At 46.0% G+C, this 26,471-nt stretch overlaps 1 protein-coding gene across 1 annotated transcript in view; it reads left to right on the top strand.

Moving 5' to 3' along the window:
• Positions 1-16,708: 16,708 nt before the first annotated feature.
• Positions 16,709-26,471, top strand: part of DDRGK1 (DDRGK domain containing 1) — a gene marked incomplete at its 3' end in the record, with an annotated part of 28,321 nt that continues 18,558 nt past the window's right edge. Inside the window, exons 1-2 of the mRNA XM_079534438.1 lie at positions 16,709-16,802; positions 22,051-22,203. Of these exons, the coding sequence (XP_079390564.1) occupies positions 16,715-16,802; positions 22,051-22,203 (241 nt within the window). The 5' untranslated portion in view covers positions 16,709-16,714. The remainder of the gene's footprint in view (positions 16,803-22,050; positions 22,204-26,471) is intronic.

Here is a 26,471-nt window from a genome sequence, read left to right as displayed (position 1 = left end):
AGTCTTTGTGCTTCTGCTTGGTCTTACTCTTTTCTTGCAGGGTTTTTGCTTATGCATTTTTTCATGCCTTAAAATATTCTGCCAGCCTGAGCCAAGACCTACTATTTTGCCACAGCAAACTGGGGCTTGGGTTGGAATAGCTCCAAGGATGCTGTGTCAGCAAATACTGAATGCCCTGGCTGAGGATGACTCTGCTCTCCCACCTCTCAAGCTTCACCCTTTTACCCAGCTGTAAATCTCATCCAAGCACTGCCTCTGAAAACAGGTTTGGATTTGCATTTTTAAACCAGGGTTTTGGCTGGAAATAAATTCCTTTCCTTGAAAGCTTTTATTACCCCCAATCAACACGCCAGTTTGGTGCATAGTGTGTTGATTACAACCTGAAATACAGCTTCAGGCTTTTCTCTGAAGCAACAAAACCACAGCGAAGCTGATAGAGAAACAGGGTACAGAAACCTAGACTTAGAGACATAAGAAGTTTCGTTGTAGATGCTCCTATGAAAATCCACAAACGTGCAAATACGCTCATACCCACCACACTGTGGGGCTTGCATCCAGCCTCAGGCAGCCCCTGCTGGTAAAATCCATAGTTCCCAGCCCTTGGATTGACATCAAAACCCTGTCCTTCTCCAACCACCTGTGTGATGAGCTTGGATGTTGGATGCCAGCCCCAGGGCAATGCCAGGAGCAGAGAGCTGGCTTTGCCCCGTGCTGGAACCGCATAGGACTGGTCTCACCATGAAACCTCCAACCACCTCATGAATTTCTTATCTTTGTTATGATTTCCCCATCTTTTCTTCTCAAAACAAACAAAAATTGAAAGAAAAAGAAAAAGAAAAAGAAAAAGAAAAAGAAAAAGAAAAAGAAAAAGAAAAAGAAAAAGACGACTCAAATCAAAGCCACTTTCTAGGAGCTTCCATGTGAAGAAAACCTTGGCCATTCATCATGGAAGTTGGACTAGATAATCTTCAAGGGTCCCTTCCAACTAAAACAGTTCTCTGATTCTATGGCCAAGTGAGGGAATTTCAGGCATAACCCATTGGGGTTGTCTGGCTAAAGGCCCCAGAACGGTCTGGCTGCAGGCAAGAAGGAGCAGGTGGGGAAGCCAGACTGGCCTCTGCAATGCTGGTCCATTAAATGGAGCTCATGACACATAGTGGTCCAGACTGCAGTCAGCAAGCCTTTCCAAAGACATTAATCTTCTCATTATGGCCTGATTTAAGTGCTAGAGCTTTTATTGTCTTCAGTCTCTAGAGGTCAATAGAGGGAATGGCCTGATTGTTGGGCAATTTATTTGACTAGATGTAATAACATTTAAATGGGCCGTGAAGACAAAACAAGATGCTCCATGCTTAAATCTATCCAGAGGCTGTTCGTGTCCCTCTTTGTTTCTATCCCTGATGATAAAAGAATAACTCTTCCAGCTCTTTTGAGCAGTTTGCTTTAACATATTGCCAGTCACTCTGGAGATAAGTACAGCTCCATCTCTCAAATTTTGCAAGTGCTGTTTTGGTGGAGTGAGAAATGGAAAAGTTGATTTTGTCTTTGGGGTTTTCCTTCCCATTAGTGAAAAGGGATGATTTAGTGATTGTGCTGGTGAGGGTTATGTACCACAGGCTGCGAGGGATGTTAACAGAGGCTTAAAATTGGCCTTGCTCATGATGTAGATATTTTGCATAGCCTACTGAATGTCTGGCTGGAATTTCAGCCCTCTGGAAATCCAGATATGTGGGTTCTGCTCCCTGCTCTGCCAGTGTCATTTTCCATGTCCCTGAGAAAGTCACTCAGGCTTAGATGTAGTTGGGCAAACTCGCTGTTAACCAATGTTTTAGTGAGCAATCAGAAGAAGAACCTGAGACGTCGTGGTCATGTTTAACTACATAGCAGAGTGGGTAAGAGTCATTCAAAATTAATGACAATTTAACTTTTCCAATACTTTTACAGAGAAAGAAGTGCGTTAAGAAAGTGCTTGTTGGGTTGCAGGGAGATTGTGTTGTGGAGGCTGAGTCATGGAATTATAGCATCACAGAATCATAGGCTCAAGCTGGAAAGGACTCACAAGGGCCAAAGAAACCAAGGGCCCTCAGCCGCTCCTCACACCTCTTGCCTTCCAGACCCTTCCCTATCTTTGTAGTCCTCCATTGGACTCTCTCTAATAGTTTTATATCCTTATCTTGTGTTGCCCAAACCTGCACACAGTAAGAGCCACTACACCTGCAGGATTTGAGGATCTCAGAGTTAATTTTCTCTCCCAGTTTTATGGTCTCTCCTTCAAAGCTGGCTTGCAATCAGCAAGGGGAACGTTGGCTGTGCTTTGAGCTGCACAGCTGTATTACAGATGTGCACTTCACTACTTGGATGACCTCGTGGGTCCCAGAGGATGGGGTGCCAGGTTTGGCTACATGAACTACGGGAATGTGGGGCATCTCTTCCTTCTCTTTTGGGTCTAAGTTTTTTTGATAACTGTCAAAATTAGCTCTGCAGCATATGGTGAGGTTATGAAGAGCTGGTATTTGGCATGTGCTTGGAAATTGGTGGCCTTCCAAGTAACAAAGTCAAGTCCACCTTATCTATACTCTGGATCGGGATGCAAAGCCAACAGAGAAAGGAAAAAAAGAAAGGGGAAGAAAAGCAAAAGTCAAAGAGATGAGAATACCAACACGGAACATTTAAACACATAATGACATAATGTGTTAGTTCAGCTCTCATCTGGACTTCTTTTGTATCTTAATGGAGAATATAATCTGCTGTGGTATTTCAGTGTTGGTGTCCAGCGTGGGTGGGAGGTGTGCAGCAGCACATCTAACAGCACCTAGCATCTAGAAGCTAACAGCACGTTTTGAAAGGCAAATTGCAATTAGAAGTGGAGGAAGATTTGCACGCCCTGCAGCTGGGCTGTGGGGACAGGTGGGTGACCAAGATGGGGTGCGTGGCACTGCAGATGTTCCTGCTGTTGCTTTTCCAGATATGTCCCTCCAATGTTTTTGGCAGAGATATCATGGCATTGATCCTCAGCTGCTCTGTGGAAGTTTGTCTGCTCTTTCTCCTTCCCTGTCTTTGCTTCTATTTAAAAAAAAACAAAAGTTTTGTTTTGTGTATTTGTTTTTTTAACATGGCCTAACAAAGCTCCTGATAATGACAAACAAGTGAGCAAGACTTCTGGCACAAGCAAACGAGATTTTATCTGTCAGCCCGTGGGTGGATGGAGCAGGATGGTTCTGGCTATATTCTCTTAAGGTGGCTCCTTCGATCCCCAGAACTGCTTAAAATAAAGCAGATGGGAATACAGAATTATCCTCAGTGCTGAAATACATCATCTAGAAGGTGTTGCTTTTTGTGGAGTCTATGATCTGCCATGCTATATCCACACTAGTTGTTCAAGCACTAACAACTGCCCAACAAAACAACTGCCCAAGCAATTAAATCGCCAGTGCTGGAGCCAGTGAGCCAGTCCTACAGCAATCCTCGAGATCAGTTTAAGGGCTGAGATGTCTGGAGGAGACCAGTTAGCCTCAAGGCCAAAGAACAACTCTGGTCCTGGTTGGTTTACTCATAGATGCAAACACAGTGCATAGACCCAGAAGGTGAAACAGCATCTCAGTTGGCTTTTCTTATAGAAATACTTGGTGTTGGAGCTTCTAGCACATGGCTGGGTTCTGGCCAGGGTTTCAGTGAGTGGATTTGGACCAAAACTTAGAAGCTGTTTAAGTGACTCCATCAGCAAGTAACTCAAAGCCAAGAGCGAACACCAAGCTTTAAGCAGGGACCTGTTGGGACCACATGAGCATTTGCAGCATCTCTCCATGCAGGTTCTATCCTGCACCTGGGGAAACTGAGGCACAAAGAGTCGAGACTGATTTCAGGCAGGCAGCACCCATTGGAATGAGCTGAGGAGCTTCTCTTTGGCCTCCCAGCCTTCCTGCATGCGTCCTTTCAAAATCTAAGGGTCAATTTCTATAGGTTTTTTTTGGTGCTGCGCATGAAAATAGGGTACCATGGGGATTTTCAGGCTGGATTGGGCTCTGGTTGCCTAATCAGTGACACTGCTCATAGCAGGGACTAGATTACTTTTAAAGGTCCCTTCCAAGGCAAACAACTCTATGATTCTCCCCAGACTTGCTACAGGATGGAGACCACCTCGGGGACTTCAAAAAGTAATGACTACAGGATGTCAGGAAAATCCATCTCTGGGGAAGTCTCCAAAACCAATTTTCCCAGCTGTTGGTTGTAGGGTTGTAGGTGGCACCAGAGGACAAAGCAAGCTGAGAGCTGAACCCAATGATAACTGTGAAGGGACGGGGCTAAGTGGAGGTAAAACAGCATTTTGGTGTTTCCCTGCCTGGGAACAGGAGTCTGCTTTCAGCTCTACTTCTCAGGGTTATTTTTGGTCTTCTGTTGAAATGCCTATAAAAGAAAGAAAGAAAGAAAGAAAGCCACACAATGTAACTGCAACAACACGCCAGGATATTTCCACTTCTTTTTGGCTGAATCTCTCAGGGTTGGATGTTTCCTGAGGACAGGGAAGATGGATGGGAAGGCTGAAGAATAAAAATGTTCTCAAAAGCAAGCTCATTTACTTATTTACTTACCAACACAAATCTATATAAATATGGCAAGGCGTGAGATCAGGCTCTAAGACTGAGTTGTAGTCTTACAGCGACTTACTGCAGCACTTCTAGGAGAGCAGGAGGAACTCACACGTGCAGGGCAGGGAGCAAAGGCAGAGCTGAGATGCAGAGATCTCTAGATAATGAGCTGGCCTCGATTCCAGAAGGAGTGCCAGAATGAAATGGAGTCTCTCCTCCATTTATCCAGCTGAATTGGCTAGTTAAAACCTCTCCATCTATGCCATTTTTGTGATGGAAAAAAAGGAAAAGAAAAAAAAAATAGAAAAGGAATATGATATTATATGTATATATAAATGAACAGAATAAACACTTCCATTTGCCCAAGGAGGTTGTGGATGCCCTGTGGATGTCTCAGGATGCATCCAAGGCCAGGCTGGATGTGGCTCTGGGCAGCCTGGTCTGCTGGTTGGTGACCCTGCACACAGCAGGGGGGTTGAAACCAGATGATCTTTGAGGTCCTTTTCAACCCAGGCCATTCCATGATTCTATGATATGATGATTCTATGATTTCCTGCTTGACCATTCCCCTCCCTATCGAATCCACAGAGCTGAGTGCTTCCTTTGATTAGGGGCATCTCCCAACGACCAGGCAAGGCACAGAACCTGTCTTGAAGAGCTCCTGATCTGCTGTCAGCCACCACAGTGAGGCCATGTGCATCAACCCATCTCAGTAACACAAACACGTTCTTCTTGAAAATGCTGAAGAGCCCAGACCAAGTTCTAAACCAGTCTGATGAGACTTGAAATGGAAGGGTGGCAAAGCTGTGCTGTGCTGTCAAGAGGAAATGAGGGAAGGTGAGAGCTGTCTGAAATTTCCCTTGCACCAACATATTCTTGGCTCCAGCAATACCACCTTTCCCAGCCATCTGGTTACCTCTAATGATACTGTCCCCCTCTGACATGGGGCTATACAGAGCACAGCTGACTCTTCAGCTCTATAGTTTCTCCCTGTCCATTACAAAATACAGAAATAAATAGCTTCAATGTAATCACCTTTACCAGAAAACAGACCCTGAATGCCACCCTGCTGGGATAGGATGGCTTCACCGCAGCACTTTGCAGGGTCAACATGCATACAAATCAAATTCTCGCATCTCCAGTGTTAAGAGATCACTTAGGGCTGTAGGGTTAGGATTGAAGAGTCTAATAAGGAGAAAGAATTAAGCCTGCAATCACTTGGACTGATTTAAATTAGGCTTTTCCTCTTGCTTTGATTAAAATAAGCCGATTTTCCTTTCCACCTGTGTCTCTTATGCAGGCAGAATTTCATTTAACTTCAGTCAGTGCTCTTTTTAACTTCTTGAAGCTAAAATTTCATGGCATCCCTTCATCTGGTTACCAGGAGTTGTCGTAGCACGTTGTGATTCTTGTGATATTAATTATAATATCTCACAGCTTCATATACCAGCCACTTCTGTCACCGAATGATCCTCCTGTATGCCTTTCTTCTTTCTTATTAAGGAGCACTGACCTTCGTTATTCATGACAGAATGATAATGAATATTCACTGCCAAGTAGTGATCACAATGGGCTCACAATGTCCCCAGGAACACTTAGTTCAACCATTAGGAAGACCCTTACTGTGCCAGGGAGTGTGATGAGATGGAAGGGTTTGGGGTGGGGGATGAGTCCCATTTATGGGGGCTTTGGGGCAGATGGAAAAACACCAGGGGTGCAGCGGACAGAGCTGAGGTTGGTTTGGGGCACAGAGATGTGCTGCTAGCTACTCATTGCATACCATGAGAACAGAGCTTTGGAAGCCTTCCAATGACTTCTACCACTAGTAATCAAATAAGAGGAACAGCATAATGTTTAATAGCCTAATTCTCAAGCTCTGGTCTAATCATCCAGTGATTAAATCAAAGAGAAGACAACCCATAAGCTAGGCTGTCACCAGCAGCCATCAATGCACACTTCCATCCCCATGTTAATGGCACAGAAGACATCACCTCTCCCCAGCACAGCCTTTATGTGCCCATCAATCTCCCTGCAATCCTCCAGCAGCTGCACTGAGCTCAGCCCCAACACTTTGCACCCAGGCTGTGCGTGGAATAATGCCTAGCAGTGGGGTCAGATGTGCCTGCAGAGCAGGCTGGGCTCTCAGGCATGGATTTACAGCCCTACGTCCTCCAGCTGTGGTGTCTGCAGCCTCCTGTTGCAGCAGGCTTTCCCTTAAATGGGTTCAAAAACAAAGATGCAAATCTAAGGGGGAAAGGTTCACTGACCACAGAGCCTCAACCACCGTGCTGCACTCCACCATGGGAGCTTTCTTTCTCCCTCTGTGATCCAGCCAGTGTGAGCCAATGTCATCTGGGAGAAAAGAAAGGAGAGGAAAAAAATCAAATGTTCCACTTCCTATTGGCAAAATAAATGATTGCTTGATTTTTTAAAGTTTAAAATAGAAACAACTCTCAGGGCTAATGTTTTGCATGAAAATATATATACATACATATACTGCTACTGAGGCTGAAATATTACCTTAAAATGAATGAGTGCTGTGGGTGTCTGAAAGCACAAACAAGCCCCAGGTCCTGGTGGTTGTTCTCAGAGTTTATTTTAACCACCAGCACACACCTGCAGCCCTCACCTCATCGCAGGACAACCAGCACCCACCCTGCAGCACGGCACCTCAGTGCTTACACCAGCTACACTGCATCCTCCCCCTGGGAGCACAGACTGAGAGGTAGATACGCACTCACTTGAGCTCTTCTCACTTTTATTTTAGACAGCAGTGATGTGAAACCAGATTTTGGCTCTTGTTTTTAATGCACCAGACTTTTTCTTTTCTTAGCAGAGCAGCTACACCTGTCTCTTGCCACAGGTCTGATGAGCTGATACCAGCCATGCTAATAACACCTGACGTGCTCTGATAGCACTGATCAGAGCAGGATCTCTGCACTCAAACTTCATGAAAGCTTTACCTCTCTGCAGTTCTCCAGTTCACTCCCAGCCCCACTGTTCCTCGTGGGGCTTTCCATCTGCAAACTTCTCTAATTCCATATGTAAGTTTTTCAGCCCCAGCTGATCTCCACCCCCTCGACCATCCCATGCAAGGTAACACCAGCTGCACAGAGAGAGCACACAAGAGCTGCAGCTTGCATGCCTTGCTGGGAGCAGGGAGCCCAGGGCACAGAGCAAGAGGTGCTTGGGTTCAAGCAGTCAAAGCAAACTGAAAGAAGCAAGAAAAGAAGCTAAGAAAGGCTAGCTGATCCCTCTCCACACACCAGTGATGGTATGTAAGAATTTTTCTGTCTTCTCTTATCTCTTGGCATTTATAGGCCCAACAGGCAAACCTCTTTGCGCTCTTTGCCTTTACCAACAACACCATCCAGCACAAAGTCCTTCAGCCCCTGGATTGGATCATTATCAGTGTGGCCCTGGTGAACCTATTGCTCTGCTGCTTCAAAGAGGCCTCAGTATTCCTCTCCTTTGCTGGAACCAGTGTTTGTTGTTGTTGTTATTTTTTGAGAGGGAATGTCATATCCTCCTCTACACGTATCACGTGCTGAGGCTGATCAGCATATGGACAGTGGAGAGGTTTCCTTCACTTGGTAAAGATCCACATACTTGACATCCCTGGTCCAAGCTCATCAGTCACCGGGGCAGTACTTGAACAGCATCCTTGCTTGCTGCTGGATCTTCAGCACTGTCTTCCAAATCCCCTACCTTCAGCACAACACTACAGCCAAGAGGACATCTAAAGAAACTTTTAAGTGCTTGCCTACCAGCATATGTTTAAGTTCTCCATGGAATTTAATCATGAAGTTCATCACCTACGTGTCTGTCAGCTTGGATCTCATCTCCATCACCCTAGTGATAATCCTGAATGGATTCATCATTAATCTCCTCTGGAGGCAAAGGAGAAAAATGCAGGCTGCCCCCTGCAACAAACACACGCCTCAGGCAGCAAACATCATGCTTGTGCTGCTTTCCATTTGTGTTGTGTCCTGGCTCTGCAATGACATTGCATGGGTTGCTCTGGTTTTGGGACTCCTTAAGCATATCTTTGAGAACTCATCCTTGGGGATCTTGCATCTATTATTCATCCAGTTCCTATGTCAATGTGTTTGGCTACTGGAAACAGTACCTCACTGAGTCCTGCTGGCGTCGGGTGAGAAACCCTCCATTGTCCAGGGAGTGGAACTGTGAGCTCCCAAATCATTTTGTGTGTTCTCCAATATTGCGGACAGAAAAGTTAGGATGGATTTCATCAGGAACTTGAGATAAACCCCTGGTATCTTTCTGAAAACATCTTTTGGGTCATGCTTAAAATTCAGCAGGTTCCCCCCCATTTTCTTCTCACATCTCGTGCTAATTGTGAGCCATCACCAACCAGATGAGTAGCCTAATCAGAAATCAAATCTAGCAAACATCAAGCAATGGATTCAACCCCAGAGATGTGTCACAGGAAATATCCCTCAGAAAGCTGATTTCCAAAGGCAAAGCAAGCAGGTAAACATTTACCTTCCATCAGATGAAAGCAAATGGAAATACCTTCATCATCGCCAGCCAGCGACAGCCCATAATAAACAACGGATCAAGCACATATATGCCCCAAAGGACTTGTTATTTTTGAAAATCATACCAGGGAAAGTAGGTATTCTTCAGTACTGTCGCTGGCAGGCGTGTTTCCATTTTCACAACAGCATATCAAGAAAGAAAATAAGTAGCAAAAAGCCCTCTGAAAGGCCAGCCATTACAGGAATACGGGCAGCCAACGGAGCTGTCACAGATTCTGTTTCCAGAATTCATGGTTTTATTAAGGCAAGAACAGGATCGGGTGCTATGCTGTGGAAGTTGATGGCTTCCAGCACCAAGCACTTATTTCTCAACAAACCAGAAATCATGAAGTCTCAATGCCAGGGTTTTCCTTTGCTGGGTCATCTTGTGTGGAACAGAGCTGAGAAAATAAAGGAAAAATGTAATTTCAAATCCTGGCAGTAACCTTCCCTTCTAAACCCCAGTACAAACCTGGAAACTGCTTCACCTCATACCCTGTTTTTTCCTTAATCATTTGGTTTTGAGTGGCAGATGAAATGCAGATGAATCTTCTCGTGGGACCACTGCTTTTGTGTCTCTCTCTCCAGGGGATCCAGTTCAACTTCTTTTCCTTCCTGGAGCAAAGGTTGTTCCTGAACAGCTTGGCCTCTACTGGAGACAGAACTCTGCAGAAACAGACACCTGAAAAAGTGTTTTTGTGGCTGCTATGTGGGCACAAATGGTACCTAGGATTCCCTGTTCTTTTTTTTTTAGAGGCTCCAGGCTTTCACATTTCAGTGCATGCTGTAAGACATACAGAGGCAGCAAAAGGCTCCTGGTAGCCCCTGGCTATCCATCAGTGCTCATCTTTTCCCACCTACCCGTGGGGAGCAAGCTGTGTTTCCTAACAAAATGCGTTACAGAGCCCTCAAAATCATTCTGATTGTTGAAAGTTATCATAGAATGACCTGGTTGAAAAGGACCACAATGGTCATCTGGATTCAACCCTCCTGTTGTTTGCAGGGTCACCAACCAGCAGACCAGGCTGCCCAGAGCCACATCCAGCCTGGCCTTGAATGCCTGCAGGGATGGGGCATCCACAGCCTCCTTGGGCAGCCTGTTAAGTTGACCCCACAAGGAAGGCAGACAGGGCAATATTTCAGGGAAAGATTTGATTCCTCCTCCAAAACATTCTGCACCTTGAAATGAGCCCTGGAACCCTGCTGTGTTGGCTATTGAAGGCAGCAAGGTACACAACGAAACGTGCCCCAAGCCCAGTTCAGCCTAACATTCCTTACAGCCTTACGTTCCCCCGTGTATCCATAGATCTGGTGCAGCACAGACAGTTGCTCTGTTCTTTTCCCTACACTGCCAAATTAACACTAGTGAGGAGCACCACTTATTGGAGACAGCAGGCAATTCAGCTGAGATGTGCAAGGCAAGGGATAAACACAGAACCAGAAAACTCCAAGTAGCTCCCAATCCTGCTGGACACCCATGCAAAGAGCTCTGATTTTAAGGACTGTTTTTCCCAATAAAAACAATACCTTTTCAACGGAACCAGCTCCCTCCAGCAACATAATCTATTTAGATCAGTCCCAGAGAGAGAGAGACAGCCTGCCAGCTCTCAGAGCTTTAGGTAGTCAAAGAAGAAAAGCAAATATTTCACCTCAGTGATGCAGTTTGCTTAGCTCCTGGCCAGCCATCAGCTGTTGAGGGTGCACTCTATCCCTTCATGCAGGTACTCGTTCTTATTCAGGACAGACAGACAGATGCAGAAAGAAACGTGGAACAGTCTGGCATCACCAGAAGCACTGCAGAACCTGGGTTTGTTCAGCCTCACTGAAGAAAGCTGAAAGGGAGATGAATTCAAGCAAACAGTACACTCTGAGGTTACACCAGTATTTCTGTAAGGCTGTTGTTCTATAGACACTTCTTTTGGTGGTTAAAAAGTTATCAGAAAGCAAGATAAATTCCCTGGCCCATTTCATCATGAGGCCATGGGAAGGCAGAGGAATGGTGTGAAAAGCAAGAAGTCTTTAGGAGGAGCCAGACTTTGCCCCAGAGGCAACATCTAGGAGGACCAGAACTTCACCTCCAGCCAATGCAAAGCAAAAACGGCTCATGTGTTGCATCCAGAAAGAGAAATGCAGGCTATGACTCAAGCAGCTAATGCTGAAACCAAATGTTAAATGGTGAGCAACACTCACATTAAGTGGAGTTTGCAATCCAGCTAAGCGCACTCGATCTAAGTAACTTGGCTAGAAAAACATATTTTTGCAGCTAAAGCCTTACCTCAAGCAGTAATCACATTAGATTTGCAAATTCCCATCAGCTCCTGGGGCCAATTCAAGATATATTGCTGCGTTTTAGCAACCATACTCCTCTAGCAGGATTGTGCACAGGAAAGGTCAGGGCAGGTTGTCCTGGATTTCTCCAGTGTGCCTGTGTGCAGCAGGAATAGAGCCATATTTCGACATCACTGATTCTCTTTTCCTTAGTGCTGGTAGGTATGGAGTCACAGAATACCCCAATCACAGAATGGCCCGGGTTGGAAGGAACCTCAAGGATCATGAATCTCCAACCCCATCACTACAAGCAGGGCTGCCAACCTCTAAGTTAATACTAGACCAGGCTGCCCAGGGCCCCATCCAACCTGGCTTTGAACACCTCCAGGAACGGAAGGGACCCATGAGGACCATTTCCAGTGCCACACAAGACCGCCTAAAATCACAGAGTCACTTTTTCCACCACTTCGATCGCAGTGCTATTAAGCACCAGCGGCCACTCACACTGCCATCTGAGTCACAGCTCTGTCACCCCTCAGCTTCAGATGGAAATGAATGCCCTGAGAACAAGACAGCTTTTTTAATTAAATGGGTTTTAATTGAAACAAGTGAACCGACAGATGAAATTAAACCGCGGCTGCAGTGACAGACTTCTTAACTAATGCCTTCTAAAGCGGTTACGATTTACATTTTGAAAAGATACAGGAAGCTCATTAAAGCAGGAACAAACAGCTTGGCAAGCCAGGCTGGGGGGGAGGCGGCTGTGCCACCGCAGCCACACTGGTTGAAAGATATCCAGAACGATAGCAGCTACTGGAGGTTAATAACACTGCTGTTTGTGTCATGGCTGTCTTCCCCAGGTCTGACTCAATGATTTTATCTCCGATGTTCGGCCACAAAATGCCAGGCACAGAACAGTAACTTCCCTGGTGTTGAGGGAGCTCGGTTGAGTTGCATGGCGTTAGTTGTGGGTGATTCCCAGCAGGAAGCACAAGTCTGGAACTGTGGCTCTTTTTTGGGAATGCCTCTGTTTCCATGAAACTTCATCTAGGAGCCTTGCTGTACAATTTACAGCCAGAAGATATGAATAAAACAGCGCAGACAAATAGGTGGAAGGATGCTCACATAGCCCTAGTCAAACTCCTGAACCAGGAGGTTTAATGCAGTAAGCAGGGACAGCCCGAGTTATGGGGCAGGACATATAAACCTGCACACCCTGCATGGCTTCATTAAGGTTTTGTTTTTGCTTCAGTACACACCAAGAAATGGTGGAGAATCATTTCTCACCCACACTGCTCACGCAGCTTAACCCAGCGCCCTGCCTGCTGGGCTGAGTCACACCACAAAGGTAAATCCTCCTCTGCAGCTACACAGGAGGAGAGCCTCGGAATTTCAGTCCTACAGATTTTGCTTCACGAATGTGTTGTCTTTAATCCCCTATAAGCTCAGCAGTCTCCACCTCCAAACACTTTTGAAGACTCGCTCAAGGAAATCTTGAGCCTCACTGGGTTGCTTTTAGATTTCTATTTTTATGGCATTATTTGGCTCAGATCTTCCCCCAGCTTTTAAGGAAAAAGAGGCCCTGAGCTGATCTCCAGATCTTACTGCCTGCACCACTCAGGTGCATATCTGCCCCAGACAGCAGCTGGGAATATCTGAATATCTGTCCCAGAAGCAGCTGGGATGAGCAGGCACTCAGATCTTCAGAGCAGAAATGAACAGCCATGAAACACAACACCATCAGGCAAACCTTGTGATGGCTTCAAACCTAGAGCACCTCTTGACATGCCATGGACTCTAAAGAAGGAAGATGAAAATGAATAGGAACTGTCCCAGGGTGAGAAATGAGTTCATAGAATAATAAAATGGCCTGGGTTGAAAAGGACCAGAGTGATCATCTAGTTTCAACCCAATGTGCAGCCAATTACCAGACCAGGCTGCCCAGAGCCACATTCAGGGCTGCAGCTCTGCTCTGCAGCAAAAGCCCTGACACACTGACCTGTGCACATGAAAATTTCTGTAACTCCAGCACAAGAAACAAATGCAAACAGAACGCAAGCTTAGCTCATATTGGAGCTGTGGCTCTTTAGATGCTTGGAGGAGGTGCTGAGCTAAAACTTGGTTCACCCCAGTCCCAGTTGGTCACTCCCACGTATAAGGTATCAGCTCATTGTATCAATAAAATACATCTGTAGCTCTTTCAATGCACACAGCATTTCTGGCACGCTGATAGGAGACCTCCCACCATCTGATCCTGCCATTCTGAGTGCTTCCTGGAAGGTGCTGGCACAAAGGAGTGGATGCAGAAATGCATCCATTCGCTAACACATTTATGGGTGAGTGTTTGGAAGAATACCAAAGGTACATATCCAAGTGGCAGGGGAGCAGGCACAGAAAAGTGTTGTTTCAACCATGTAAATATATTGTTACACGAAAGTTACATCTATACTGTAAATCTGGGCATGCTGAAGCACTGGAAAATAATCATCCATGCAAGAAAACAATGAGCAAGTTCCCTGGGACAAATTTGGGTGCTCATTTGCTTTTTCCTAGATAATTCCCAGCTACAGAACAGTCCAAGAATACCTTCCAGCAGCCAGCTCACATCCAGTCGCCTTCTTCTGGAAAGCGAGATGCTTTCCAAGACCAGAAAGGAAGAGGGCATTCTGTGCCAGCTGGCCACAGGGCTCAGGGCACATTTCTTTCCTGGCCCAAAAACTGTCAGCGTCAGGATCAAGCAATGAGGAAATCGCTTGGGTTTGCAGATTTGGGATTGCTTCATTCCCACTGTAGTGCAGTATTTGCACTGAGTGGGACGAGGTTAACTCGCTAACACCCACAGCTCATCACAGCCTTCACACTGCCCTCCTAATTCATGTAGGTTTTCCTAGCGCCTTGGTAGGGAGTCAGCCTCAAAGCCCTTTGAATATGAAAGAAACCAGAGGAATGCTTTGCTCATTAAAGGAACCAGAGCGACTTTCACAGATCTAAACAAGGGAAAATACAGAAAGGCATCTGAGAGACAGAGCCCCAGGGATGTAACATGGTTCTAAGGAAGACCCAGGTGGCACAACCAAACCGAGCTGAGCAACTGAGTCACGATTTCATCTCCTGCAGAGTTGAAGCTATTTCTATATGGCATAATGGTGACACCTACAGGAAAAAAATCATCTTCTACCTCTGCATCCCACCGTGGCTCAGATGACAGCACATCTTTAACATGACCATGCTATTAAAGGCTGTAAGAATCAAGTAAGCAAATAAAAGCTGTACCACTCATACAAACAAGGGCTGGCTGCAGACCAAGGCCATTAGCTGGATGATGACAGCATCCAGGAGCAACCAGCTCCCTTTACAGTAGCCTACTGCTAACAAGCAGAGCAGAAATGACAGCAAGTTAGGCAGTCAAACAAAGTAAAATCACTGCAATAATGCTTCTTTCTGGATACATTTTACTTGCTCTGTGCTGGTGTGTGGCTGCAGGGCATTTGAGCACCCAGATTGCTTTGGGCTGTCACACTGAGAATCATAAAATGGCTTGGGTTGGAAGGGACCTCTGGAGGACCCTTCTCTGCAGGGCTCCTTTCCAGCAACTCAGCTCCCAGTCTGTACTGATGCATCCTGCTATCTTTCCTCCCCAGGTGCAGGACCCCCACACCTGCCCTGTCATTGGGATGCTCCACTATGGCAGGACAGCAGCATTGATGTCAGAGGGCTGAGCATATGAAGACAGGCTTGTTCAGCCTGGAGAAGGCTGTGGGGAGATGTCATTGCAGCCTTCCAGTATTCAAAAGGGGGTCATAGAAAGGAGGGGAATCAACTTTTGACTTGGGTATCACAGAATCACAGAATGGCCAGGGTTGGAAGGGTCTTCAAGGATCATGAATCTCCAAACCCCCTGCCACATGCAGGGACACCAACCTCCACATTTAATACCAGACCAGGCTGCCCAGGGCCCCATCCAATCTGGCCCTGAATGCCAGAGAAAGCTGGCAGTTTGGGCTCCCTCATGCCTGAGGAGTCTCCATCCTCCAAGGCCTTTTAATGCAATCAGTCCTTTTTAAGTATGAAAATGATGCTCTGTTCTGGGCAAACAGAAGTCCAGCTCTGGGCTCATTCAGCCCTGGAAAGGATGGGGGTGAGGCTGCAGCTGGGAAAGATGGAGCCAAAAAAGCCACCAGGAGTTCCTGGCACCTTCCCTGGCTTGCCCAGCTGCTGTCTGGTCACATGGAGGCAATTTGGGGCCTGAAATATCCCTTTATGCTTTAGGCTGTGATTTGGGGGTGGAGGAGGATGGAGATTTCAGAGCTTCAGCTTGGTTGGAAAGGACTTCCAAGATCATCAAACCCAACCACAGAACCACAGAATCATAGAATGGCGAGGGTCGGAAGGGACCTCAAGGATCATGAAGCTCCAACCCCCTGCCACATGCAGGGCCACCAACCTCCACATTTCATAGCAGCCCAGGCTGCCCAGGGCCCCAAACAGCCTGGCCTTGAACACCTCCAGGGATGGACGGGGCATCCACAGCCTCTCTGGGCAGCTGTTCCAGCACCTCACCACTCTCTCTGTCAAGAACTTCCCCCTCACATCCAACCTCAATCTTTCCTCTCTCAACTTCAAACCATTTCCCCTTGTCCTGCTGTTATCAACCCTTTCACAGAGCTGACTCCCCTCCTGTCTGTAGGCTCCCTTTAGGTACTGCAGGCTGCAATGAGGTCACCCCGCAGCCTTCTCTTCTCCATGCTGAACAAGCCCAGCTCCCTCAGCCTGTCTTCATAGGGGAGATGCTCCAGTCCCCTGATCATCTTTGTGGCTCTCCTCTGGTCCCTCTCCAACAGCTCCCTGTCTGATAAGGGGTAGATAGAGATAAGACAAGGGGGGAACGATGTTAAGCTCAAGGGGGGAAGGTTTAGATTGGATATCAGGGGAAAGTTCTTCACAGAGAGTGGTGAGGTGCTGGAACAGCCGCCATGAGTGACTGTGGGTGCTTCATTCCAGGTCTGATGGAGCCCTAAGTTGCCTGGGCGAGTGCCAGATGTGGAGTTGGTGGCCCCGCCTGTGGCAGAGGGTTGGAACTTCATGACCCTTGGGGTCCCTTCCAACCCACAGCACGGTTAGGTTGGATCAGAGCAACGATAACCACACACAGCCTCGCCACCGCGGGCCGGCCCTCCGCCTGAGGCGCCTCCACCCCGCGCGGGGCGGGGCGGGGCGGAGCGGAACGTACCAAGTGCCGCCCTCCCCCCTTCCCCTTCTGCCTCCCCCCTCTCCCCGGGCGCTGTGGTTGCGGCGGGGCGGGCCGTGCCGGCGCTCAGGATGGACGCGGTGCTTCTCGCCGTTGTGGCCGCGTTGCTCGCCGTCCTTCTCTTCTTCGCCACCCGCTTCAGCCGCTCGGTTCCGGCAGGTGGGTTGGGGCGGTACGGTCGGGTTCGCAGCCCAGAGCTCTGGTTCTCCTCTCCGCTGGGGGCGAGGGAAGGGGGGCATCTCCATGGTAACAGTGTGTGTATGGGGAGGGGTGTGGGGTGAGGCCTCGCCTCGGGCCTTCCCTTGCAATAGGCACGGTTCACCCGTTCCTCTCCCGGCCATCCCAGCGCTGAGCACGCAGCTCCGTTTGGGGATGGGATGATGCAGCATTTCCACCTCTGCGTGGCTGGAGATCCCCGCAGTACAACTCCCCTCCTTCCCCCCCGCTTCTCCCCCCTTCTATAGAACTTCCTGGGCTCCGCTTTGTGCCCGCTGGGAACCACTGAAAACAGCGTGGGCTCTTCTGCTTGACACCCACTCTTTTAATATTGATAAGCACTGATCAGATCCCTCTTAGCCTTCTCTTCTCCAGGTGAATACCCCCAGGACTCCCAGCCTTTTCCCATCCAGCTGCCCATTGCCATAGTTGGCACTCTGCTGGGCTCTCTCTAGCAGTTTCCTGCCTGCCTGGAACTGGGGAGCCCAGCACTGGGAGTTGGTTTTGGCATTGGTTGTTTCTCTTTCTGCTGTGGGGAGTCAGGTAGCTTTAATCGTGTTGCTTTTTTCTTCCGTGGGGAGAAAATACTGTTAGTGCAAGCACAGAGTCATAAAGAGTCCATACTGATCAACTAGAAGCAGGGTCACCAACCAGCAGACCAGGCTGCCCAGAGCCACATCCAGCCTGGCCTTGAATGATTGCAGGGATGGGGCATCCACAGCCTCCTTGGGCAACCTGTTCCAGTGCTTCACCACCCTCTGTGTGAAAAACTTCCTCCTAATATCCAACCTAAACCTCCCCTGTCTCAGTTTTAAACCATTCCCCCTTGTCCTATCACTATCCACCCTCGTAAACAGGCGTTCCCCCTCCTGTTTGTATGTTCCCTTCAAGTACTGGAAGGCCACAATGAGGTCTCCCCGGAGCCTTCTCCAAGCTAAACAAGCCCAGTTTCCTCAACCTTTCTTCATAGGAGTGGTGGTCAGCCCTCCGATCATCTTTATTCCTTGTTGCTTAGAGCTAATCTGGGAAAATTGTGTGATTCCTGCCCCAGAGAAATGAAACTGCTGGAGATGAATTATTTCCTGAGCTTGACTTGTGTTATAACTTACACAAATCATAAGCTGTGAGGCTGGGGAGGATTTCTTTTTCTCTCCCTCTCAAGCTTATAAAATCCTAACTAAATTGAAGCCCAAACTGTTGTTTTAAATTATCTGACTCCTCAGGAAGCTTCCTTGCTATTTTTGAGCAGTCTGGTTACAATTAGTTTATATTGAGAATAATGTAATTGTTTTGAAGTTGCTTCTTCAGCGTCATCTCTGTGACATAACTGGTCTTGCCCTATTTTACTCTCTGCTTGAAGAAAATTGACAGCCTGTTTTCTATCAGTAAAAACTCCTCTATGGCATTTCAGTGTGTGGGGATGACTTCATTCTCCTTGCACAACAAATTATTTTTCACAACCGCTGAGGTTAAATGTATTTCGATTTCTGCAAGATTAAGTCTTCAAGGGGAATTTGTTTTCCTTTGTCTTAGATAGGAAAGGAAGCTGCTGGGGTCCTGCTACTAAATGTATCCTATTGCATGGAAAGAACTTGAAACAAGGGAAACTTGACCTTAGGGACCTCCCTTCTTAGACTGAGACTTGAGGAATGAGGACTCTTTACGCTCTCCCTTGCAGAATTACCCTTTAACATCTTCAAAAATAGGCTGCTCATCATTTCAGGGGCCGGCGCTCAGGTAACTGCTGTGACTTTGTATTTCCTGAGAAAGGTCACTTCAGGCACCAAGGTCGTTCCAGCAAGCTCATGCCTGAGCTTGTACTGCTGAGGGTAGAAAAAAGGCAGCGTTGCTGGATTTGACACACGTGTGGCTTAAATGTTTGGAAACAGGCTCTTGTAAGATAAGCAGCACTGTGCAAAAGTGCTTCTTCAGGAACACCGAGTAAACTTCCACCTGTTGCATTTTGAGTCACTTTCTCATTGAATTTCACAGGATGGGTTTGCAGGAAGGTGAAGGATGCTGTAAATGCTGAGGAAAGCATAGCTGGTGCTTAAGGGTGCAGCAGGTGGAGCTCTGCTCTCCCTGCTGTCTTGAAGACTGCCTCGAAACTTAGCCAGCCCAGGTGTTACACTGATGGATGTGCTTATCTGATAGAACTGAAGGTAACGTGCTGTGATAGGCAAAAGATTGCTTATCAGGGAAAAATGTATTTGCTCTGAGCAAGTGGAAGTTTGCATAGTTTCAGAAAGGAGCAGGTTTCTACATGGAGGTTGTAAAATCAGGTCCTAGAAAGCCGAGATGCTGAAAGATTTCACGGTATTCATTGTAGTGATATGACAGTGGTGCTTCACATCCAGATTAGGAAAGAGAGCAGAACTTTGCTCAGAGAACAGAGCTGTTTCTCTAAGAGCTCTGATTAAGTGCAGACTCGCAGCAACTGTGTGAAATAATGTTACTGCCTCTGCACTGTGCTGATGTCTCTGAAAACGCAGCGCTCTCAGTGTGGCAGCAAACCTGTCCCCTGAAATGAGGTTTTTGTTCCTGTTTTTTGGCTCCTTGGCCTTTTGGAAAGCTGAGAGCAGAGATCTTAAAGCTTAGAATAAAAGCTAACCAAGCTTTGAAGCTGCATCCGTTTTCCAGACGTCTCTTTAATTTTTTGTTTGTATTGCCTGCTAATTGAAGGCTTTATCTAATTAATTTCTTCTGGCCTGCCACTCTGCAAACCGCCAAGCAACTCCCGGATCAATTTGTCTGACCTATATAATGTTGGTCATTGAATTTCACTTGGATGGCTCTGTATCAAGCCTAATTAGTTCTTGTGTGACTAATCTATGCATGAACTGGCTAGCCTGGGGTGCCGCTCAGTCTGAGACCTCTGCAGCTACAGGAAAATGAACTGAGATATATCCAGATAATCACAGCAGCTGAACCACACCCTGTGCTGCAGAAGGGGGGTGAAAAACACCAGGGCCTGACCTGACAGAAAATCATGCCTGACCCCAAATCTGACAGTCAATCTGGTTCTGAGAATATGAGTAAGGTGGTTTTTAAGTCTATTCTCTGTGCTGTTTGCAACCACCAGTCATACCTCTGCTCAGTCTGTTATTTCCAGAGCAGGAGGGAGTGAAAAGAGAAGGAGAGCACATTAAATTCCTAGAAATTGGAAGGAGCAGGTGAGTCCTGAGCTGCACAGACACATCTTTGACCCCAGACAAACTGCAGGTATAGGCACGTTGCACGTAGATGAGTTGATTCTTTTCTCCTCCCTCTCATGAGGGATGGATGGATATGCAAGGAATAAACATCACGTTTCCCAGATGATTTCCAGCTGAACGCTTTGCAAAGCTAAGCTGAGGGCAGTGGGAAAGAAAGAGATACAGTAAAGTGTATCTTTTTCTGCTAAATTACAGCCTATTATGTCTAGGTGTCTTCTGCTAATTGTCTGAATACTTTGGTGATCTGAAAAGATAAGTATTGCCCAACAGCTGCCTCATGGATTTGACCATTTGTATAGGCCAGGTTCTGTTTTTTCACTATTTTCTGAGCCCCATTAAAAGTAGTCAGCTTTGAGATATTGCCGTGTCACTCGGAGAGAATTAATCTGAGGAAACAGGATAGCTTCATTCACATGTGCTTCTCTGTGAAGGGTTAAAAATGTCAGCTTGAAATGAATGCGTGGCTCATAAATAGATTCCTCTTTCATAAAATGCAAAGCAGTCTCTGTTTCACAGGACGATAGAAACCAAAACCAAGCCTCAGAATGAATGGACGTTAGAGCTTCACAGGTGATTTGCTGTGCTTAGAACCACCTTTGGAAAATACTGAGGTAGACACATCGAAGCTTTCAGCTGGAGGGATGCCAAGGTTTGAATTGCAGGGTGTCTCAATAATTTATGGAGAGAAATATTGCATCTGTATAAAAAGTCTTTTTGCAGACTAAGAATATTTCTGGCACTTAGTAACGTTCTCAGTAAGTGAACTGCTATTGTGCAGTACAGTGCTTCCTTCTCTGCTGAATAGCCTTCAGAATAAGCATCATCACACTACAAATAAGCCCGGGCAAGTCCTGAAGCAGTTATCTGATTGCTAGAGCCTGTGTGCTGTCATTTATTACAGCTCTGGTTTGGTCCCCAGACAGAAGGAGTGGATGTGAACAGGAGGGTGACAGCAGTGACTCAATTCAAAATGTCACAGCGTGTGTTTGTGCTCAGAGCTTCCTGGGGGTCTGCTAACAGCATTGTTGCAGCAGGCCTGAATTGCAAATAGCTTTGCTGGCCCAATACTTCCCCTGCTCGCTCTGAGCTCGGTGCTGCTGCAGCTATGTTGTTATTAGCACTGAAGTTGGCTGCTTTGAAGCTAATTGAAGTATACTGGGATGAGCTGCAAGCACACCTTTGATCGTCATGTAGATGTAGTCATAATGAATGTTATTTTCTGATGACAGATATGCTAATGGTAGTTTTATTTAGGAAGGCATTGTTTGGATCAGAGGCTGCTAGAGATTTGGCAGAGCGTAGAGAGCACTTTATGCTCCTGCTGGGACACCACATAATCCAGCAAAGCCCAAAAATGTGTCCTCGGTTTAAATAAATGAGGAGTTCTGTGGTTTTCAGAGACATTTTGAATACTGAGCTGTATGAGGGTCAGAGTGTTTAATACTTTGCAGGATTGAGCAAGTAACAACATACACAAATACGAGCTTCTCTTATCAACAGATGTGCAGTTATCAAAGAATATGCAAAGCAGCTATCGAGGATAATCTGGGATTATCATCACTGTTCTGGCACGGCTGCTGTAGTTGGTAGCAGTGGGATCATGGAGATCTTGAGGAGAAACTGGGGGGAGGGGGCTCTGAGGAGAACTTCTGAACCAAGCCCACAGTCCATTGCTTCCTCCTGTACCATCTTTCAACTGTTCCTGTTATATTGCTCCAGTCTTAATTAACAGCAAGTATATGCAGAGAGTGACAAGTATATTGGCGATGAGTGACCTTTGAAGATGTAGGCAGGCTTCTGCTCTCCTTCTGTATGCAGATTTATTGGCAGACCTGTAGTCTGAATCAATGTGGTGGAACAGAGACAGCGCCGTATATATCGTGTCATTAGTACTGTGCTTCTGGTTGCAAAAACTGACTGGACAGCTGTAGCAAGCAAGGATAACAGCTCTCATTGGTTTTATTTCTCTTCTGCAGCTGATGAGGAGCACCAGCAAGATGTGGCTGCAGCGGTCAGACCTCAGCCCTATGCTGAAGAGCGGGGCGATGGGATGCCGAGGCGCCGGAGGAACCTGGGGAACCGGATGATGGCCCAGAGGAGAGCACAACAGGCAGAGGAATGGGTGGAAGGTAATGCTTGGTGCAGTTCAGCTTCCAGGCATTAAACTGGGCCTCAGCAGCAGATGCTGGGGTACAATTGGCTCCTGAAGAAAAGTGTTCATTTTAATAGATTGGGAACCATATGCAGCTTGACCCTGTTCTGTTTGTCTTTACAGCTTCTCTTCTTGCTTCACAGAAGCTGCCTTTTGTATTTCCTCTTAGACATGCAGGTGAAATTGAGGTAAATAGAATCATCACCTTGCTCTACAAGCAATGGTGGGAAGCATTAATTCCCTAATGTAACCTTTGCAAAATTTGGAGTTTACTTTCTGAGAAACGATCTGGTTGATGATCAGGATCAAGCCCAATTAGCTGAGATCGCTGCTGACTGCAGCATTTCTTCTGCCTGCCAGCAGATTGTTGGCAATGAGTCCATTGGTCCTGGTGCAGGATCTGCAGTTAACAGCTATACTTCTTTAGTGTGGTTATAGGCAAGAAAATGGTGATAAATAACACTTTTCTATACCACACACGTCCCACTCACTCTTCTGGTGAAACTTCACACATACTTCACACATCTGTTACTCCACAAAGATGGTATCACCATGATTCTAACTGAGTTCCTTTTGCTCTCAGATAGTAGGTTAAATTTTTAAGGTTTCTACTCAGGTATTAATAGAAGTGGACCTTGCTTCACTTGAGTTTGCAGAGGGGATCCAGGTAATGGCTTTGGCCTAGACTAGTGAGAAGTGGTGAGCACTCATCTGAGCGATGCCGTAATTGGGGGATAATTGCACTTTCTCTTGGCTTTCTTGTCATGCAGTTTGTAGGAAGCATTTTCCACTTATGTTGGTAGGTAAACATGCTCTTCAAGTTAATTATGTCCAACAGTTGTGCAAATGGGAAACTGACAGGCCTGAACTCTTCAACTTTGGTTCTTTCTTTCCATGTGATAACATCCTGCAAAGAAAATGAAATCGAAAAAGCTTTTTCCTTAAACTCCAGACATCAAAAGTTTTTCATGCCAAAGGCTGAAAGTGGGCTGTCAAAGCAAATGACTTCTCTTATTTTGTCACTGTGAGGCTGTGTCATTGGGCTTTATAAATAATTCTTTTGCAGCCTTCTGTATATCAGATGCAAGCGTTGCAGCTCTTGCATGAAGCTTTCTTTGAAATGACATTTCTTCTATTTTTTAATCTTTTTCATATTGAAACAACTTCTTGCTCTTTTCTTCTGTTTTGTACTTCCACATATTTTTGGTTTGTCTCCCATTCATATGCTGGGATGGCTTTTCCAAGTGCCTGAGCGCTGCTATGCAGCAGTAACACAGCCTTTGGAGACTGCATGTAGGCATTGATAGTATAGCTGTGGAAAGAAGCATCTGTCCCTAGTTTCCCCCTTAGTTGCTTCTTCCCTTGAAGAAGGCTGAATGGCATGTTTTGAAGCCCACTCTGTGGCCACGTGGCATAATCCTGGAATATCCTCTAGGATTTGTCTCCTCTGGGCAGAGGCTGTTTTAGCTGTGTCATTGCTGCCTCCCTTTAACCTATTGAAATGGCAGGTTGTCCCAACAACCACAGCCCGGTTCTGTGTTACAAAAATGAGTTGACTCGCATGAGAAAAGTGCCCAGAATGCATGCAGGGCTGTGCAGTGCAGGACCAGTTGGGGCACTCATGGCTGAAGAGTGAAGTTATTTGCTGGTGTAGAGAGACATACTGAGAACAAGCCAGTCTGGTTTCTTCCGTCTTGACTTGTGAGTGTTCTTGTTGCTTTAGAAGGCTTCTAGACATCTAAGCTGAAGAGGATTTTTTTCACTGCCAGTGTTACTGCCACAGACATAGAAATGGTGTCACGTAGGAGCTGCTGTTAGCACTGCAGCACTCTGCCTGCCAGGAGACAGTTCTGCTGATGTTAAGAAATGGGCTCAACGCAACCCTTGCAGGCTTTGGAGTTGTGGTTAGCATGAAGGTTTTCTGTTTTCCATCTAACCTGAGCTTCAAGGGTAAAATTGTAGCCCACAGTTTGTGCTGAGCTGTCATATTGTGCCAGTATCGAAATCTCTTACAGAGTAATGGGGGGGGAAAAGGGGGAGGCAAAAACTGTGGCATTAGGATCAGAACCTTGGTAGCCTTTAATTATCCTTTCTGTAGTTGTTAGACTTAGCTTTATTTCCTTGCATGTCCAGGTAGGGAGGAGTCATTTAATACAGACAGGAATAGTAACTGAATATTCAAATCTCCAACCATTGCAAGTGGATCTAAGTCAGACTAATTTCTTCCTCTAGCTTGGGTGGAGTAAGGCACCTAAATTACTAAATTACTTGCAGGTTGGTACAGACAGAAAGCAAAGAGGAAAGCAATAAATGCCTTGACTTTCCTACCAGAATTGCAGCCCACGCTGTGTATGTAGGTCCCTTATTCATGGGTTCCATGTGGGCTGCACTGCACTGTGGGGACAGAGCTGCTAGCCAGCTGCCTACGCTGGCTGGGTTTGGCTGAGTAATGATTCTCAGTGGTTAGTGGAATACTCAAAGGAGGTCATCTCCTTTGAGAAAGTCAACATCTATTAATATTTTCTGATGACCAAAGATTGCTGGGGAGATGCCTTTCATGGGCTACAAAGTAATTCTCCGAATGACTGAAGCCCCTGAGCTGTGTTCTTTCGATGTGACTTAGAAGAGTTTGGCTTGTGTTGCACAACTTCAAACTAGTCATAATGCTGCTGTCTTGCAGCCCGCTGCAATGGAAGCAGCTGTCATTCAAACCTGTGTGCCTCAAAGTGTATCTGTACTGCATGCTTGTAGCACAGTGCATGTGCCTTTCCCAATGGAAAATGAGTCTGGAAGGATAGTTCTGTATTTGTGTGGTTAGCTTGCTCCTGATAGCCCAGTTTGATAACAGATTTGATTGCCTCTGTTGCATCTTAATTTAAACTAAACCCAAACAGAGGTGGCTTTGTGGGGCTAGCTATGGCAAAGACAACAATTTACTGCAAGGAATGAATGTGTAGATTTCCAATATTAATAATTGGAGCAGGAGAGGCCAAGCAGTGGAAGGAAAAGGGATGAATCGGAGTCAGGTTGTGGATTGTTTGTGGCATGGAGTAATGAGAATAAGTAGTGTTAATTTCAGATCCCATTTGTTTGTTGTCAGAGGACAATGATGGGGCATCCACAGCCTCTTTGGGCATCTTATTCCTTGCCTTTCTCAGTAGTTAGCCCAATTTTCTTTGCCTTTCTCTCAGTAGTTAGGCCTGTACATCTGAGAACAGATATTGGAATATGCAGTGCAGTGAAAGCTGGGTTAAATGTAAATGATTTCTACACAATTGATAATGATAAAGCCTAGAGCTTTTAATAATCCTGTCGTAGCCTCTAGCTTGTGAGTTAAAATATAAGGTAAAGCTAATGGTTACAACATAAATTAAATCATAGATTCCTCTCTCCTTTTGCTTGGCAAGACATTGGGGGGTTAGGATTGCATATTTTCCTCTGCAAGTATTAATCACAACTGAGAAACAAAGCACAAAATAAATGATAAGGTCTATGTATGTTTATAACCTGTAGTGATTGGCCTTGTTAAAATGCCCATTATTGCTTTTTAAATCCAGCATTCAAATCTTACATGAAAAAATCTCCCATGAAAAGGTCTTGCATGAATATCTGGAGGGAGGAATAATATCTAAAATGAATTGCAATCGTTATCTCCACTTAGTGGTGCATAAATGCTGATGTGATCCCATGGTGTTCTTGTGAAACAGTTGGAAATAGAGTAATACTAATGCACGTAATGGGAATAATTTTAGTGCTTAATCAGTAGGAAAATCTTTTTAGTACAGTTAAATTTTGACTACTAATATCCTAACTAGTGAATCAAAAGTGACTTTTGACTTGCTGCTCTTCATATAGAGCCTCAGTGATATCAAAGTATCCACAGTGTTCTTCCTGCCCTTCAGACAAGTGCAGATGGCGTGTAGAAAGAGGTTAGGTGTGTGGTTTCTCAGTTATGCCATATGGCTTGGTTCAAGAGAGAGCTTGAAGTTGTTTGACTTCAGCTCAAAGGGGCTCGTGCCCTTTATTTGCTGTCCTTTTTCTATCTGTAGCATAGACTGATTTTGTGGCTGCAGATTAATAAGCATGAGGTCTCATTTGTTTCCTAGACTGGGTACCTATCAGACTTTAGGAAAAAAAAAAAAAAAGTCATTATTATGCTGTGTTGCTTATGAATGCCCACACCTTTCCATATGGTGGACTGATTCCAGTAGCTGGTGTCATATATTCAGTCTCAATAGCATGCAT

Source organism: Tetrao urogallus (assembly GCF_951394365.1).
Source record: "Tetrao urogallus genome assembly, chromosome: 4".
Lineage (NCBI taxonomy): Eukaryota > Metazoa > Chordata > Aves > Galliformes > Phasianidae > Tetrao > Tetrao urogallus.
Note: the sequence above shows the minus strand (reverse complement) of the source record. Positions and strands in the feature narration are given on the sequence as shown.